The 19,056-nt window shown below is 42.1% G+C and overlaps 1 protein-coding gene across 6 annotated transcripts in view; it reads right to left on the reverse strand.

Moving 5' to 3' along the window:
* Positions 1-1,587: 1,587 nt before the first annotated feature.
* FAM222B (family with sequence similarity 222 member B) overlaps positions 1,588-19,056 on the reverse strand; it is an 86,907-nt gene continuing 69,438 nt past the window's right edge. For 5 of the 6 annotated variants that reach the window (XM_077165317.1, XM_077165319.1, XM_077165320.1 and 2 more), the window contains exons 2-3: positions 15,021-15,142; positions 1,588-6,946 (exon numbers count right to left, since the gene is read on the reverse strand). In XM_077165317.1, coding sequence (XP_077021432.1) covers positions 5,340-6,946; positions 15,021-15,102 — 1,689 coding nt within the window. In that variant the 5' untranslated portion in view covers positions 15,103-15,142 and the 3' untranslated portion in view covers positions 1,588-5,339. Of the gene's footprint in view, positions 6,947-15,020; positions 15,143-19,056 lie in introns of those variants that run through there. The other variant, XM_077165322.1, reaches the window with a different exon arrangement.

The raw sequence follows: 19,056 nt of genomic DNA on the forward strand, positions 1-19,056 counted from the left end.
CTCACTTGCTTTCCATGCAGGCCTCAATGAATGCCTGTGATTACCCACATTTTCCCTATGAAACAGGAACCAAGGGGTGAACGGACTTTGACCACTGATTGAGCAGTTGCTTTGGGACAGGGCCTGGATTCTGTTTTAAGCTCCAGCAAGCTGTAGAAGTGTAGTTCCCTTTAAGTGATTTGACATTTGAATTCTCACTGCACTTACTCTTGGCAGATTAGGTCAGTGGGTCATCAGTAGCCTCACTGGTAAAGGGAGTATGTTTATTCACTCCCTAGATTTAGGACTTTCGGCTTCAGGCAACAGGTGGAACCACCCTTCCCCCTTCCCGCATCCTCATCTTTGAACAGAAGCAGACCACTTGGTTCAAGTTTGGGCTCCCTCTGCTCTAGGACTGCACCACTGCACAATCCCAAGGGTCACACATAGAAGACTAAATGTTACCTCTAAGAGTTGGATGCAGTAATGGGGACTTGCAGTCAATCCCGTACCAGCCAGCCAGGTGTATCTGGTCACTCGTCATTGCCCTTACTGGCAGTCATAACTGCTCTGTGGAACATAGGATCTCTGGTCAGTCATTCACCCCTCTGTGTAAAGTGTGAACTGGCATCCCCAGGCATGAATGACATGTAGGCATCATTCACTCTGGAGGCAGAACTGGGTTCCATCATTTTGGCTCACCTCACGGTCCCGTCTAGCTCAATGACCTCAGTCTGACTGCAGGTTTCATCTGACACAGGCAGAAGATAGCTTTCTTACACATGAGAAATAATGGAAGTGTAAAACACTTCCACAAAGGGGGCACCCCATAGTCAAGGGCAGACTGAGAAGGGGCGAAAGCTTTCACCAGTCTGGGAGCCACCTGCTGACCCCTTTGCTATCAGGGATCTGATCCCACCCTCTTTGAATGCTAATGCCACATCCTTTAAAATCTTTCCTTCCCTCCATCACATCTTAGCCAAAATCCAAACTCAGCAGGAGCAAAGGAGTAAATGAAATAGCTCTTTTGGGTTTTTTCCTTGCACACACAAAAGAGAATATTTTCTCATACTTGTAGTACATGAGAAGCTTCAAATAACCAAGAGGGTCAGATTTTGTTACAGATTATAGCAATTATCTCCAGCCGTCAGAATTTCCCAGAAATTCCAAAATGTTGGGAGACAGGAGATGGAAGAAGTATGAAGTCTTAGGGCAGGGCAGGCTTATTAGCAAACTAGATCCACCTTTCTCAAACATTGGCTGATGATCCTTGGAAATGAAAGTGACAGGACTATTTGGGCCTTCAATGAGAGGCAATAACCATACTTAATCCATCTAATACCATAGCAAGGGGAGTGGGTAGGCCAACTGGGAACCCAGGCCCACTTGAGCTCAGGGGTTGACTGAACTCATCTATCCCATACCCTGCAAACACTACAGAACCCAATCTGGGTTAATAGATCAGGGAGAGCTTCTAAGTGGGACAAATACTGTACAGCCCCCTCTTAAAAGTGGGAAGTATTCCTCTTCTAGCAAACAAGACATGTCATAAACTTACAAGATGTCACCTCAAACATTCACGGCATTAAACAAATAGGACAAGATGAAAAAGTTTTTCTTCTTTTTTTACTGGTTTATAATAATCTTAAAAACCCCATCACACCCATAAACCACCACAGGTGAGAAGATGAGGGAGATGGAGAACAAATGCTACAGTATGTGAATAGAGTTGGGAATTTAGGTATTCCCTAGGGTAATGTGGGATGAGGCCAGGAGTGCATCGAATAGGAAGCCCTGGCATGGACCCTTATTGCTGGCTGGGGTTGGTTGGCAGGTGGGGAGAGGGGCTCAGGTTTAATTAGGAAACATCTCACACCAAAGGCGAAGGCCAGTTGGAAGGAAGGGGGTAGAGATCACAGTACATTTTTCCATGCAGACTAGGGGTGGGATTGAGAGCTTCAAAGACTTGCACCCCTACAAAGGAAGAGATGAGTTTGAGATTGTTTGGCTTAAAGCCCTCTAGTTGGTATCCAATTCCTAAAATGGCAGCTCCCCTTACACAGAGAGGCATTTAAGAAAAAATTTCAGGAAAAATATCTGATTGGGAGATCAAGCAAGGGATAAGGAGAGATTGTGGTGTTCTTTAAATTTGACTTAGAGAAGTAGGAATCAGAAAGAGGCCCTGGGTGAGATGGTGGCCAACGCCTTGGGAGAAGGCATTATATCAGAAGCTGCAGGAACTCCTAAGGGCTCCAGGAGAGGGAGGTACCAGTGTCACAGATGGCAGGAAAATAATCAGGAACAATAAATTAGGACTTCATGTTGCTATCATTTGGCATAACACAATCAGGCTTTTTTTTTCCTTTTTAAATATAAGGCAACTTGCCAACACATAATTTAAAAACTGGTCTTCAGTCACATTGCTTCAGATTACTAAAGAATTTCTGGCTAAAGAACAGTAGACAGTATACTAAACGAAACCCAAAATCTTAAATAAGAACATCAGCTCACATTCCCCAGAGATAAGAGGAAAGGTAAGGGCTTACTTGGTTAAAAAAAAAAAAAAAGCCAGAGAGCTCAACTATGCAACTTTAACAGAAGGGTGCAAAAATTTACACCAAAACATAATCCAGGTTTACAAAAACGTTTTAAATTTCTAGCCAACTAGTTGTCACTTGGGCATGAGACATGATGAGCATGGAGTAGATGGGGGGCTGCTGCTCTAAGAATGGGCAAGGGACAGGAGGGGCTGTTTTCAATGTAGGCCCATCTCCAGCTGTTAAAACCATGCTCATTTGGTAAAGGAAGAATTCAAAGAGCTTAAGGCTTCGTGTTTTTTTTTTCTTCACTAAACTGAGGGGCTGTGACAGGAGGTGGCTAGAGAGTGAATGTACCTGTGGGGCCACTCACACATACACAATGCTACTCAAACCCACATTACATTCATACAGATACATGACATTTAAAACTTACAGTGTAGGGCAATATTTTTAGCCAGTGTAGAAAGAACAAATGCATTTTTACTTTTTTTTGGTGTTTTTAATTCCAAACTCCAGTGTGATCACCCCTTATCTACCTAATTCCTCAAGTAAGGTAATTTTTTGTTTTGTTTTGCTTTCTTGAGGGGGTGGTGGTAGTGGTGGGGAAAGAGGGCAGTGGGTGAATTAGGCAAGAGGAAATAGTGACAAATAGATTTGGGGATACTTACTGTGTTTATCTAAGGTTGGAAAGAGGAGTCAGGAAACAAGATACCAATACAAAGGCATTTTTTCCCCATGTATCCAGGCTATGGGTAAATGCCTGAAAGATGCCCTTGAGGTGGAGCGAATTAAGGGTAAATGTAGTGGCCAGGGGATAAATACAGATTCAAAACAAAACTTTGATCAGAGAGAAAATTCAAATAAATAATGGCTGAACACTTCCCAAATTTAACAAAAGACATGAATATAAGTATCTAAGATGCTCAATGAACTCCAAACAGGATAAAGCCAAATAGACTCACAAGGTGCCATGTTGTAATCAAACTTTTGAATGTCACAAAGAATTCTGAAAGCCACCAAAGAGAAGAAACGTATCACATACAAGGGAGCCTTAATAAGATTAAGTACCAATTTCTCACTGGAAACCAGGAGGCAAGAAGGCAGTAGGATGACATATTTATAGTGTTGAAAACAAAAAATAGCCGATCAAGAATTCTACATGTGGTAAAACTGTCTCTCAAAAGCGAGGGAGGGATTTAAGACATTCCCAAATAAACAGAAGTTGAGGGAGTTCATCACTACTAGACAGGCTCTATAAGAGATGCTCAAGAGTTTTACAGGTTAAAAGGAAAGGACACCAGACTTGATGGAAGCCACATAAAGAAATAAAGATCTCCAGAAAAGATAATGACATGACTAAATATAACTCCAGTACTAGTGTTTTTAAACTGATACTCTATTTTACTTCCTATATGATCTAAAAGACAAATGCATAAAATGTAATGATGAACCAATGGTTTTGAACTTAAAATGCAGAAAGATGTAATTTGTGACAAGAACAACATAAAGGAGGGGGAATAAAGGGAGAGAGAAACATAGTTTATGTATGCTTTTGAAGTTGTTAAGTAAACAAGACTGTTACCAATTTAGGACATTAAATTTAAGCCCCATAGTAATCACAGTAAAAACAAAATATGCAAGCTCATAGAAATAGAAAGTACAGTACAAGTTACCAGGAGTGGGGGAGTGTGGGCAGGGGCAATGGGGAGTTATGAGTGTAGGGTTTCTGTTTGAGGAGAAGAAAAAGCTTTAGCAATGGATGTGACTAATCCCACTGAATGGTATGCTTGGGAGGGTTTGGAATGAGATTTATGTTGTGTATATGTTTGGGATTTATATTGTATATTTGTTTCTATGATTTAAAAGGAAGAGAAACTAAAGAGATAATGAAAATTAAATGTGATATATGATAGTAATGGAGGAGAAAAGGCTCAAAGGGACATTAGGATATAAGCTTTGTATTTCTGTCCAATTTCTTGAACTTGAACTGCATTTAAGGTGACTACAAAAGTGAATATCCTCGTTTGTAAGAAATGTACATGAAAGTATACGTTCAAGGAGCATGATGTGTGCAACCTGCTCTCAAATGTTCAGAAAATAGAGAATTAGTACATATATAGAATGATACAGTAAACATGGCAAAATGTAAAAGATGGTAGATCTGGGTATCTGGGGCGGGGAGGGTGGTGTGTTGGATTTCTCTGCTATGGGATTTAAATTATTTTGGCAACCATCCTGTAAGTTTGAAATTATTTCTAAATATAAGTTAAGAAAAGAAAACAAATGTCTTAAAAAATAAAGAGGAATGGTGAGGAGATGAAGACTTCTTCAATTTTGATTTGAGGTCTTAAAGTGAATAAAGATCGGCTTCCAGAGGATGTGAAAAACCCTGGCTCCCTAGTCTCAAAGAGAGAGAGAGACCAGGAGAGACCCAGCTAAGGGGGCTGAGCACCTACAGCTACCTCACTCTACGGCCCTTTGATCAGCCCACACCTCAATCTGAAGGGAATCAGGCAGAGGGGTTCAGGAAAAGACAGGGTGTGTCTGGTAGGAGACAGCCATGGTGGAGAAAATGATAGGCAGGCAGTGGGGGTAATGTCCTAACACAAAACCAAAAACTGCTGGGGCTGGTGGAAGGAAGTGTGAGGGCACAGAGGACCTCCTCTGCCCCCAATTAGATCCGACCGAATTATCTTTCTCATACATCTAAGAATGATCACACTGGAGCAGTGAAATTTTAAAACTATCCAATTATTCAAAAGTAAGACTAAACCTAGGATGGTGACTATAATGTGTATCTTTTGGAGGGCACCAGGCTACCTATCTATATCCTGGGTGTTGAATATGAAGACTTCGACTATCTGTGGGGTCAGGGGCATGACTGCCAGGGCCTCGATGGGCTTTGCTCAGCAGAGCCAGGCTCTGTTCTCTGAAGCAGGCCTGCTGGAAATCCCCACTTAGGTAATCCACTGTTTGCATCAAGCTGTTCTGGCTTGCCACCGGACCACCCCCAGTCCCTGCTCGGTAGTGGGCCCCAGCAGCAGCCGCACAGTCGAGGGGTGCACCCGTGGGCTGCCCACCATGGAACGGCATGGCGAGGTCCTGAGACCCCGAGCTGTCGCTATTGGGAGTGGGAAGAATGTTGTTCCACAGGGGCTGGAAGTAGTGACCATTGGGATAGGCCAGTGGGGCTGTCAGGCCATTGACTGGTGGGGATGGGGTTGGCTTCTCCAGGGATGGTTTCAGATGGAAGGACTGTGCCAGGCAGAGTTCCTGCGGGTAGGCAGGGGCCTTGCCCACAAAGCCAGGCCCTGCCAACTCGCGTCCTGCCACATGCTTGCCTGTCAGGCCGGGGGCCGTCGTCCCACCAGCCTCGTTGCACATTTGTTGTAGGTGGGCCAGCTGATGCTGGTTCCAGGAGACTGGCTTGAGGTCGCTAGGGTAGCCAGTGGGGGCACGAGAGATGCCTGTGGGCAAGTTGACAGGGCCTGAGGCAGGCAATGCAGCCGTGGCCGCATGGGTGTGCTCCATGGGATTGACCACACATGAAGGCATTGGTGTGGGGATGCTGTGGGTTGACACCCGGGTGCTTGCATTGATGAGCAGGCTGCGGCTAATGGGGCTGGGGTTGGCGATCTGGCCCTCACACACTGAGGTAGTGCTGATGCCTGCCCTCGTCTGGCAAAACTGGTTGATCTGGTGCACAATGCTGCTCAGGTCCGGGGGCTGGCCATGTTGCAGGGTGGCCGCCATTGAAAGGGGGATAGTTGAGGTAGACACGGTCACATTCGGGGGGGCATCTGAGTCTGGCATCTTCCGGCTTCCATGCAGCAATGGGTTGGGGGGGTGCTGAAGACCCTGGTGAGCCAGGGCCTGAGGGTGGACCAAGCCCTGGGTTTGGGCCACGGGCTGAGAGTGGCCCAGGCCCTGAGGCTGCTGGAGGCTCTGAGGATGGGGCAGGGCCTGGGCTGGCGGAATACCCTGAGGGTGCTGAAGCGTCTGGGGGGGAGCATGAGCCAGGGTCTGTGCATGCTGCAGGGCCTGCTGGCGGGCCAGAGCCTGGGCCTGGGGGTGAGCTAAAGTGCTGGGTGCCACAGCAGCATAGGGCGCCACTGGGGGATTCATGATGGCCTCAGGGAGCAACCGGGCTCGGGTGCCGTCAAAGTCCTTGAGTACGCTTTTGGCTGGCACTTTGACAATGGCAAGCAGGCCGGCCTTGGTGGCAGCCTGAGTTGGGTACGGGCTGTAGCGCTGGGCTGATGTGTCGAGGCCGTTCACAGTACGACGAACGTGTTTCCGCTGGGGAACCTTCACACTGTTGGGGAAGATTTTTATAGTCAGTGGGTTGTTTGCGACCTTCTTAGCATATGCATCCAATTCGGCTGGGGTAGGATAGTGAGCAGTTCTCATTTTCTGTGTAGTGTCCCCTAGAGAGAGAGAAAGGGGGAGGAAAGCAAAGAGGGAGAGGGAGCTTATCAGTGTCAAGCCAACCAGCCCTTCTAGAATCCCTTTCTGAGGGCCTGAGGTGGGGATGGGGGCAAGTAACTAAGCTGTCATCCCTAGCATTCATTCTAGACCCAGCTGCCTCAGCCCCAACAAGCACTGCTAACATTCAATAAGTGCTCAGAGTGCCAGGCCCTGTGTCAAGTGTTGATAGGCTATGTCAATGAATCCTTACAACTGCTTTAGGAAGCAGGCACCACAACAAATCCCATTTTACAAATGAGGTAACTAAATACCAAAACAGAGCAGAGCAGTTGCAGAACAACTGTCAAAGTGTCACAGCTTGGAAAGTCTGGACTTGACCAATTTCTATGTAGATAACCAAGAGATCTTTTTCCTCTACATGAAAATACAGGGGGCTCTTAACTCTACCCAAGCTCCTTCCAGCCCATATGATATGGGGAAATGGCTGACGACTCTAAGCATAGCTGCTTGTCAGTGTCCTCTGTGGCCACTGGGTCCTTTCCCCAGGACACTCTGGCATTAAAATAAAATGGCTACCCACACTGGGCACTGCCAGGAGGGAGAGAAGGGCTTTTATAGAAGACAAAAACAAATGACCATAAAGAAGATGTTCTAAAATTGAATACAGTGATAAATGCACAACTATGTGATGATACTGTGAGCCACTGATTGTATACTTCAGAAGTTTGTTAGGTGTGTGAATATTATCTCAATAAAATTGCATTAAAAAAAACCCCACAAACGACCTCAGGGCTTTTCTGAGAAAATGAAATACAGCCTACAGGGTTGCTGATGAGCAACACCTGGTTATAAAACCAATAGAAATAGCTTATCAGAATGGACAAGCTCACCATACTATTGAATGTATATCTGGTCTCCGCTCTGTAAGACCCCCCCACCCCCCAGCTTTGTAAAATGGAAACAATGTCAATGAATCAGAATGCTTCCTCATTTGCTTCCACCTTATGACCTTCCCCTTTCTACTTCCTGGGCAGAGCGCCCTTCTACTTTCTGAATGGGATGCTGCCAGATTCATCAATATCTCAATGAAGCTGTGAGATCCTAAATTGCATGAAAAAACTTCCTTTTATCACTGGAAAAGAGGGAACCCAGAGTGACTACGTTTCAGTCTACAATGGCCAGTGTAGCATCAGCTTTCCCTTTGCCTTGACAACTGGGGCTCCATGCCCATTGGGTGGGCACCCTGGCACAGAGGACAGGATGCTTCTTTTTCAGGAGCAGAGCAAAAAGCTTCCAACATGTTACAAGTTCACTTTTGTTTATAGCTTAGGCTATGCCTGACTGAGTGAAAATCAAAAGCCTTTATTTATTTGCTGTGGGCAGATGACAATAATGACAGGGCAGCAGGGAGGGAATTGAGAAGAAAGGATTCAGAGAATCTTTAAGTCCAGACAGCCAAAATAATCTGTACTCGGCCCATGTCAGCTGTCACTTTCCAAAATGAAAGAGGAAAATCCTGCCTTCCTTTGGAGACTGCGGAAATACCCACCTCAATGCTCCTCATTAATGTTAACAGTCTCTTTGTTCTCATCTCCTGTTGCCTCCCATCAGGGGGCTCCAGCGGATGTCAAGCTTCCAGTTAAAAAGGAAAGGTTCTGAGAATAAGGGCTTTTTAACGAGGCCAGGCTCCTGTAAGAGGTCTCTGCTGGTCCCTCTCTCTCTCAAGGACAGTCTCCTCTGAATACATACAGAAGGTGCTTAATAAATGCTTGCTGAATGAATAAGTATACAGACTGTCCAAAGCAGAAGGAAATTGGTTTGGCTAGGAGCCCAGCTCAGCTAGCTGACTCCCTCATTACTTCTTCCCTTTACAGAAGGCAGCCAGGACAGACCAAGGACTGATCTGACTGAATGCCAGGCCTGTGGCCCCATCTGGCCTTGGCCCAAAGGAGATCCCATTCAAAGTCACATCAACTGGAACAGAAATAGGCTAGGAGTGTGCTAAAAGGAAATAGGCAAAATTGCCTTCATTTGCTAACAGTACTCTTTAGGTGTCAGCAACTGCTTAGAAACTGCTACCCTTAGAAATAGGAATAGGAAGTTCAAGCTCAAAAAAGCAGACTTGAGCAAAAAAAAAAGTTTTTGCTTTCAAATACTGGCAAGAGGCCTTCCTTATACTTAATAGGCACACCAACATATTTAAGGCTCTGGTTTATTTATTGCCTACAGAACAGATGCTCCATAAATATGTGAAATGACTGATCTGGGGAAGGTCTTCAAAGAATGAATGTGATGGTGACCACTCATGGCAGGAAGGAAGGGGAGGTAGAGGCCCAGAAATTTTCTCCTATCCAACAGGTAGTACTACCTAGGGATCAGAGTCAAAGCCCTAAGAGCAGGGTTTCAGTTCTGCTTGGTTTCTTATAAGCCAGTGACCCCAACAGGCTTCAGTCACCATTAAGTGGAGCTATTTTCTGACCCTCTGTATATTCTCCCGGACAAGAAGATAGAAAAAAAGTCTGAGATCACTGAGAGATAGTCCCTAAACCCAGAGGGCCATAATTGCTTTAGAAGCTGCTCTACTCGGCCACTGTACTTAAATGTCTGATCAAAATCATATGATGCTCCTAGCACAGTGCCCCACCCAGAGCAGACAGGTGGTAAATACCTGGTTAAGTGCTATTACGAATAGGAGCACCTAACTGAATAAATGGGACTCAACAGTTACTTGGTTTTAGTTCAGAAAGGAAATAAAGTGCAGCTGGGTCTTCCTCTACTCCGCCCCCATATTAGTGGGCTTTTCCTGGAAGGCCAAGTAAGAGAGCGGTACAGTATCTTGTTGAGAAAAAAAGCCCACAAAGAAAAGAGTTCCTTTGTTCAAAGACTGTGTCAACTCCAAGGTTGTTTTTTTTTCTTTCAAGCACAGGCAAGAGTGTAACTGAGGAATCAGGATTTAAGGGATGATTTTGATTACTTAATCGTTATATAAATATTCCTTTTTGTTTTCTGGCTTATTGGAGTAGACAGGGAAATACCTGAAATCTCTGAATTGTAATTAATCCAGCTGCCTTGATCTCTGATAATGGTTACAGAGCCCTTATCTTCTGCCCCTATGATTGTAAAAACTTTGCGACCTTCACCTGTACCTATTTGTCCAGTTTTTCAACTTTATAGTCTTGTAATCACTAAAGATAGGTCCTAAGGTGTGTAAATAAAGGGTCTTGGGTTAGTCTGGAACTAACCCACTCCAAGTCCAAAATTATCTTGATGACCGAGACCAGATTTAACCTAAGTGGGCCCTCCTGACATGAGCAGTAGCTTAAGACTTAAACCTGTACCTCATTCTGCCCTTTTCTTTCATACATTCTGTGACTAAGCACGTAATCACTCTGTGCTTGGTCAATAATTAGATCACCTCTGATTACATCATCTGGGGCAATTATACTCATTATCCTAAACCCTGCCCACCTTTTCTCTAATAAAACTATCTAAATTACTGCAGTTCATGGAGACAGATTTCAAGCCATTAGGCCATCTGCTCTCTTACTATGTGCCTAGTAATAAACTCTTTCTCTCTTTGAAGACCCGGTGTCTCAGGAATTGGTTACTGAGCGTGTTTGGCAGAAGAATCCATGGCCTTTGCCAGGTAATAAGAGGGCAACTTTTTTTTCCATGTTTGCAGTTAGTGAGGTATTGGTGTTTGTTTTAATTTTTTAAATTAATTTTTATATATTTTAAAAAATATAACAAACACAAACATTCTTAACATATGATCATTCCATTCTACACATATAATCAGTAATTCACAATATCATCACATAGTTGTATATTCATCATCATGATCATTTCTTAGAACATTTGCATCAATTCAGAAAAAGAAATAAAAAGACAACAGAAAAAAACTCATGCATACCATACCCCTTACCCCTCCCTTTCTTGATCACTAGTATTTCAATCTAAATTTAACATTTGTTCCCCCTATTATTTATTTTTATTCCACATGCTTTACTCGTCTGTTGATAAGGCAGATAAAAGGAGCATCAGACACAAGGTTTTCACAATCACACAGTCACATTGGGAAAGCTATATGATTGTACAATCATCTTCAAGAAATACGGCTACTGGAACACAGCTCTACATTTTCAGGCAGTTTCCTCCAGCCTCTCCATTACATCTTGACTAACAAGGTGAAATCTATTTAATGCATAAGAATAACCTCCAGGATAACCTCTCGACTCTGAAAACCTCTTGACTCTATTTGACAAGTGGGTAACTTAACCTCATTCAGGATTATGGTCTCCCCAGGGCCTGGCATTAGATATAATGAGGAAATTATCCACATTGATTAGTTGTCTTTGCCCTGTCCCCCACTGATGTTGACAGTCGTGAGAACAGTTAAATAAAAGAATCAGAATCAAAGGGAATTGAGGGTGGGGAAGGGTGGACACAAGGCTAAAGTATCTTGTTAAGGAAGAACCCCAAGGATGAGATGAAGACATAGGACATGAGGCCACACTTGGAAATACACCACCACCCACCTTAAACATAACAAACTTAAACCTAATCCTCTTTTAAAAAGCAAAACAAGTTTTTCTCAACACTTTCTTACCTTAGACCCCTTAGCATCTTTCATTTTTCTGAAACATCTTCCCCTAAGTGAATAGCCAAGACACCATAGCTTTGTAAGCAACTTAATATCTTGTACCAATGGTGTCATTAACAGAGACATAAAGCCATGTATAGAATAGGAAATTTGTGGATAGAAAGTTACCACTTGGTCTCAGTCATTCCTCATTTATAAACAGGGATGATATCTGCTCTTCTACTTCACAGAATTACTAAGCTCATGAAATTCAATGAACAGGAAAATTCAAAGAAAAGGAACAATGCTATGTGAACAGGTACCATGATTGTTCATAGTTACTACTCAAAGATGGCAGGTTTGGCTGAATCTGGGTACAGACAGGACAAATAACCCTGACCAAGGAATCTGCAACTGCAGGACCCACCTGACCTTGACTCTGAGAGTTAAACATAGCAAAAAGCTTTGGTGAAAAAGAACAACAATCTCTATGAATCTGTTCTTTTCCATGGAATCCTCCCCTATCTATCCTTCTACTTTGAAGATCAGAAGACATGGGTGGCATAAGCAGCAGGAGCCTATACGTACAGGTGGACAGGCAACAAGTAGTGTGCTTCAAACACGGGCTTTGGAATCTGAATTCTAACCCTGTCACTGAATGGTCACCTTGGCAAGTGATAAACTATCTATGCCTTATCTTTAAAAGAAAGATATTAGAGTTTCCTGTAAGGAATTTTTGAGGAATGAATGAGAAAATATATAAAAACACTCAATACAGTGCAAGGCACACTATAAACACTCAACAAATGTTAGCTATTATTTCTAGTATTTCTGTGAGAGTATACAGGTATTAGACCAATTCACCATTTCCAGGCCCCTCACAGGCAGATACAAAGAAGGAGTATAATAAAGTAATGTTGGCATTTGTTACTGTCCCCCCAGGCTCTGCTATGAAGGAAATCAATGTTACGTGTCTGGAATGTGATTTGAAAGCATCATATAAAATATAACCAAGAAAAGCTCCAGGATGTGAAATTTAAAACTCTCCTAGACTCACAGAAGGGAAAGGAAGAAGAGAAAATATTAGAATTAGAAGGAATCAATCCTTTGATTCTGTACATATGGTAGCTGCAACCTGGGGAGAAGTGATTAGCCAAGTCACTTGCAGTGCTGGGTCAAGAAGCCATACATTCCATTTATCAATCCCTGGTCCATTTCTCCTACTTTGCACTCACTCTTCCAATATAGAGAATATGAAGCACATCTGTGCCCTATGCCTACTTCTCCAGATACCACCCTACATGTTTCCAGCACTTATTAGACCCTTCTGAGTATGGGTGGTGGTGGAGGGGTGGGAGCAGGAGAAGGCTCTCCCAAAGGAGACAGCTTATGTTATTTCACATTAGCTGTAAATGTTTAATGTGAACAGCTATTGGTCACACGTCAGGCTTCTTTTTTTTTTTTCTCCTTGTACATTTTGGGGAAGGAGAGAAGAAAGAGGGTAAGTTAAAAACAGAATTAAGTTCTCTCCTCTGCAAATGTCCTTAAAATGTATTTAGGGATAACAACGAGCGAGGGATTCAAATATGTTGTTCCTCAAATGGACAGGTGAACCGAAACGAGGGAGGACTGGTATCTTGATTCTTGAATCCAGATTTGGGGACTGGTTGGCAGAGGCCATTTGGGGGTGGTTTGGGGAGAACAGAGTAGAGACCCAAACTGAGTACTAAGATAAAGCTACCAATTTGCTTCTCTCAAATGGCTCTTCCCTTGATGTCACATCTCTGGATGAAGCTGTCAGAGTGTGCTAATGAACCTAAAAGAAAGAAACTGAGTTTCTCTTAGTTAATTTATCATGTCTTCAAGTATATTCCCTCTCCAGTTGTGTCCCTGAAAGTCCAGAACTGGGTCCAAGGCAGTTAGTATGCTGATTTGGTGGTCAGGGAGCACATTTCAATGTCATCAATCATTGTTTATTAAGAGAAAGGCTGAGGACAAAGCTGGAGCAGCAGAGCTTGCCTATTGCATCTGGAAACTGAGAAGGAAGACTGCTACTTTCAGTTCTGTTATTATGCAGAATTGACTTCATAGCTTCAAAGAACAGAACTAGTCAGGCTCTGAGTCTTAATCTCCCTCAAAGGAAGATAAGAACTAGATCATTTTTAACTTCTGAAGATGACCTCATAGAACAGGGGTTTGAGAACCAAGGCCTGCGGGCCAAATCCAGCCACTGTGTGTTTTACTATTTTGTTCTGTTTTTGCTGGCAGTTTTTCTTTTTCTTTTTTTTTTAAGAGGAGCTATAGGTTTACAGAAAAATCATGCAGAAAGTACAGAGTTTCCATATGCCCCCATTTCTACAGTTTTCACTATTATTAACATTTTGTATTAGTATGGTACATTTGTCCACTGTTTTTTTTCCCCACTGTGTGTTTTTGTAAATAAAGTTTTATTGGAACACAGCCATGCTCATGCATTTATGTATTGTCTTTGACTGCTTTTATTCTATAGTGGCAGAGTTTAATAGATACAATAAAGACCATATGGCCCGCAAATCCTAAAATATTTTTTATCTAGCCTTTAAGAGAAAAAGCTGACCTCTGTTATAGAGGATTCAAGTAAGTGCTGAACATCCTCTCCTATTAAAAGATAAACCTAGATGCCTCAAGAATTTCTCCTATAGATGCCTCAAGGATTTCTCCTCTTTGCTCTGAAAGGAAGGTCTATTCCAAATTTGGGGCTGTTTTCACACCTGCAGATATTGCACATGGTTGTGAGCCAGGAACAGAATCTTTTCCTTGTACATCATGTAGTACAGAGATAGAAGGTAAGAATCTGGGAAAATAAGAAGTATAAATCCCCAATTCCAGCAGTCTAAGACAGGAATCTAACAAAGTTCTCAAAGGCTCAGTCCTGCAGAAAATATTTTAGCAGAAATATATCCAGAGAGACTCTGAGAAAACTAGCTCCCCATCCCTTCCATGAGGGAAAACTCTTTTTCTTACTGTGAACTGAGGTCACACTGGCTCAGAAGGCAGACAGCAAAACCAAAGGGAACTGTCAGTTTCCAGGACAGTGTGTGCTCAAAGAGTTCAAAACAACAGAACAATGTTAATAGTTTGTTTCAGAGATACAGTAAGTAATCTGGACTGAGTTTTCATTCAATTCCTCATGTGAGCTCAAACTGAAACACTCCTTTAAAGGGTGATATTATGTATAACTACTCAAAAGAAAGCTATCAGTAACATTTAAAATTACCATGTTACACAGCATTGGGAAATTCTAGTATTTAAAAGCAACTTTTTGGTCAGAATAGTGACCATACTGCTGACAGGTAAAACCTTTACAGTGTTTCTTGCTGTCTCAGCTGAAGAATACTTCAGAAGTCTCAAAGTTCAAAGTCAATCTACTCAAAATGTGCAGTATATGGGCCAGCCCAGATGCAGGGATTAAACAAGGGATCACACCATTTCCTGGGATCCAGATTACTTACATTTCTGAAGTCCAGTGTTCATCTGCGTGTGAGAAAGAAACTGAAAGGACAAGTCACCTGGCCCTGGTAGACAGGCTAGCATGGCAGACTGGCATCAACACAACTTGGGGCAGTCACTCACACTGTAATGAACAAAAAGACAAGGTCATGGAACAGAAGGCAACTCACTCAAGGAATATATCAGGGACATCAGATATGAGCAGCAGAGGCCCAAGTTTAGATAAATAAGCATATAATTTGCAGCAATTGGCTGAAATCACATCTACATCTTTGTCTGCAGGAACATTTACTCCCAATCATTATTTTGGCTAAAATATTTCAGCCAGCAAGCTGTGTGGATGGGTACCTACCCACACAAATAACCAGAAAATACAGGTGCATCTGTAGGATCTCTTACACTCACAAAATACAGATGCACTCATTTGGTATTTGCATTTCCTATAGACTGCCTCTCCTCACAGCTCTTAGAAGGCTATGGGGCTGCCTGAAAACATGCATACTGGTTTTCATTTGTGCCTCAGCTAAGGCAGAAGCAGAAGGCTCTACCACACACTAAAACTGAGTTGAATAGAAAAATGATTTCCCTCTGAAAACAGAACAGTTTTCTTGAAGAGAACTGGCTCTTACAAGCCTGGCTCAATCCATTTACAAATCTGGTTGGGGGCGAGGGCAGTACAGTACTTGAATTGCAAAGGTATCCACAGTCTGACTTGTGAACCAGTAATCTGAACTCCCTTCTAAAAGAAGGAACCAAAGCATCCTAAGAGGCTAACCACTGTTAAAGAAAATTCTATTTGTGAGGGTCTGGGGAGTCACTTTTTCTATTACCTATCACATAGACTACTAGTTCCAAAAAAGAAAAAAGGGGGAAAAAAAAAAAAGCACTGCTCACAGAGTAAATCAAAGAGGAGGTACGCTGACAGCAACCCTCTTTGGGTAGGTAACCCTGACTTTAGTGTCAAGATTACATGGGTTTCATTGGTAATGTCTACCAACAAGACATATACAGGCCCAGAAAGTAGACATTGGTGTGAGCTTCTGAAGTGAAGGAAGCCCAATCAACAATGCAAGCTCCTTATGTAGCAAGGATCAAGCTCTTCTCAAAAATTACACGGCAGTAAAATACATGAACTTGCTCTCCCAGAAGTCATGGTGGCATATTAAGGTGATAATGCCAAAAGAATTGAGGAAAAAAGTTCAAATGTTAAACAAAGACCACACAATCTCTTTCCTGTCAAACTACTTGACACCCCTGACATGAGCATCAGAGAGCTCCAACTTGCAAGGCTAGGTTGAGATAGCTGAAAAGATACTTCATATTAGATGCTGCTCAAACTATGGTTGAAGATAGCAACTACAGAAAGAAGTGAAGATTGAATGCCTCAATAAGAATAGAGCTAGCCAGGAGTTCTGGCACAGATTTGGTCTTTTTAGGTGGGTGAGATAACAGAATAAACAGTGAGCCAACTACAGTGCTTAAAAAAAAATAAGTCTTCTGTTAGGGTTAAATGACTGAGGTACTGTTTTACAATCTGTTCCTTTCTGAATGCTGATCTCTATTTAATAACCTCTCCCCTATGGAGCTAATACACCTGTGTGCAAACTCCAGGGAAGGGATGGAATTAACAAATACTGGAACCTAACAGTGTAGCATAGGCTATATCAGGGGCTTTAGTGATATTTTCTAAATTAAGTCTCACAACCTTTCTTGGTGATAGGTAATAACTTCATTTTATCCTCTCATCATCTCTAGTCTGGATTACTACAGATTTCTAAACGATCTCTTTGTTCTACCCTTGCCTCCATCACCCAATCCACACAGCAGCCACAGTAATTAATTTCTTTATCTGGAAGTCATATCAGCTTAAAAATCTCCAAGAACTTCCCATGTCACTTAAGACTAAAATACAAAATCCTACCATGGCCCACTAGGTCCTCCTTGACTAGTACCTAATCTTCTAACCTTCCTCTCCACAACCTGGCTGATCTCCCTGCAGTGCCTCCAAGGAACCAAGCGCACTCCTACCTACTTACTCCTACTTACCAACCCCTCTGCATGGAATGTTCTTGCCCCAGATGTCTGCCTGTGTTTCTTGAGCCCTTACTTCAGATGTCTGCTCAAATGTAACTTCCTAAGGAGAGAGCCTCTCTGACCTCTCTATCTAAAATAGCACCTCTATTATCATCACTCCTCACCACCATCATTACACCTGTTTAATGTCTGTCACCCCACTCCCACCCACCCCATTAGGACATAAACTCCTTGAGAACAGACACATGGTTAGTTTTGTCCACTTCTGTATCTAGAACATCTAGAATAGTGTCTAACACTTTGTAGACTCTGTATAAAATGCCAAACTGTTATTATCTGCTTGAGGTTTGTCAAATTGTCTATTTGATGATGACAACGCCAGGATTGAAATTCAGGTTTGATATTATCCAAACCTTGTGTTCACTCTCCAACTCCAGGTTGTGTCAGTTTCAATTACGAACAGCACATTCAGTACTTTTTAAGATTCACACAATGATGATGATTAAGAGGTAATTTATCTAAAATATACATATTTAAGAGAGTGCAATGATTCTCCACAACCAGCAACATTCCCTTCTTGCTCTTCCGAAGGGAAAGATAAACAAAAGAAGAGTGTTGATCTAAGGGTAAACAGGATAAAGGTATTGTTATAAAAGAACACTAAATAAGACAGTGCTTTCTCGGGCTCTTCAGGTCTCCTCAGTCACAAGTTGTAGACTTTCCAGAGGATCATGTTTTATGGTATGTTTTTCTTTAAATTTTTAATTTTGAAACACATTCAAATTTACAAGACAGCTATAAAAATAATACAAACCCAATACATAGAACGCTAAAATACTCTTTATCTACTCCCCACCCACCCCCAATATAGATGCACCACTTTTAGCATTTTGCCACACTTGCCATATTATTCTCTCCATCCATCTATGAATCCATTCCTGATGTACAGGTGTACACATCATGTTCCTTTAACACTTAACACTACCATATACATTTCCTAGGATATTCACTGAAGTGCTTACTTACTGTGCTAAAGCACAGTTATCAAGTTCAAGAAATTTAACAGCTATATAACTAATAGAGTCTACATTCCAATTTTTTCATGTGTCCCAATAGTGTCTCTTTGAGCCTTTTCCCTCCCTTGCAAGATCCCATCAAGGATCATGTATTACATTTAATTGTCACTCTCTGTAGTTGCTTTTTTTTTTTAAATCATGGCCACATACTATAAATTTTCCCATCTCAATCACTCCCAAGCATACCATTCAGTGAGATTACTCATATTTACACTGTAGTGGTACCCTCACCACATTCCATTACTAAAACTTTCCCATCTTCTTAAACTGAAACCCTATCCTCATTATGCATTAACTCCCCACTGCTCCTGCACCCCCCAGTCCTAGCAACCTGTATTCTAACTACTGCCTGCATGAGCTTGCATATTCTCAGGTACTTTCTTTGAACTAAATTTAACTTCCTAAATCTTTAACATCTCATCCGCTTTCAGGACAATTTACCTTTAAAAGTATACACACCCTATGGTCCTATACACTACGACACCCCCCTTTTATGTATTGTCATAAATTGCATGTTTATACATTATGGTATCAAATCACTAATTTCAATCACACTTTATGCATTTGCCTTTTAGATCCTGTAGGAAATACAAAATGGAATTACAAACCAAAATACAAAAGTACTGTCATTTATATTTATCCCTATCATTACCCTTACCAGAGAATCTTTATTTTTTCCTGTGGCTTCAATCTGTTGTCTATGGTCCTTTCCTTTCAGCCTACAAAACTCTAGCATCTCTTATAGGGTCAATATGGTGGTTTAAAAAACTTCCTCAGTTTCTGCTTTTCTGAGAATGTCTTAATCTCTTCCCTCATCTTTTTTTTTAAAAATGTTCATTTTAAATTGTTGCAAAATATGCAGAACATAAAAATAATTTTAACCATTTTAAGTGAACAATTCTTTGGCATTAACTACATTGTCAATACT

Source organism: Tamandua tetradactyla, chromosome 6, assembly GCF_023851605.1.
Source record: "Tamandua tetradactyla isolate mTamTet1 chromosome 6, mTamTet1.pri, whole genome shotgun sequence".
Taxonomy (NCBI): domain Eukaryota; kingdom Metazoa; phylum Chordata; class Mammalia; order Pilosa; family Myrmecophagidae; genus Tamandua; species Tamandua tetradactyla.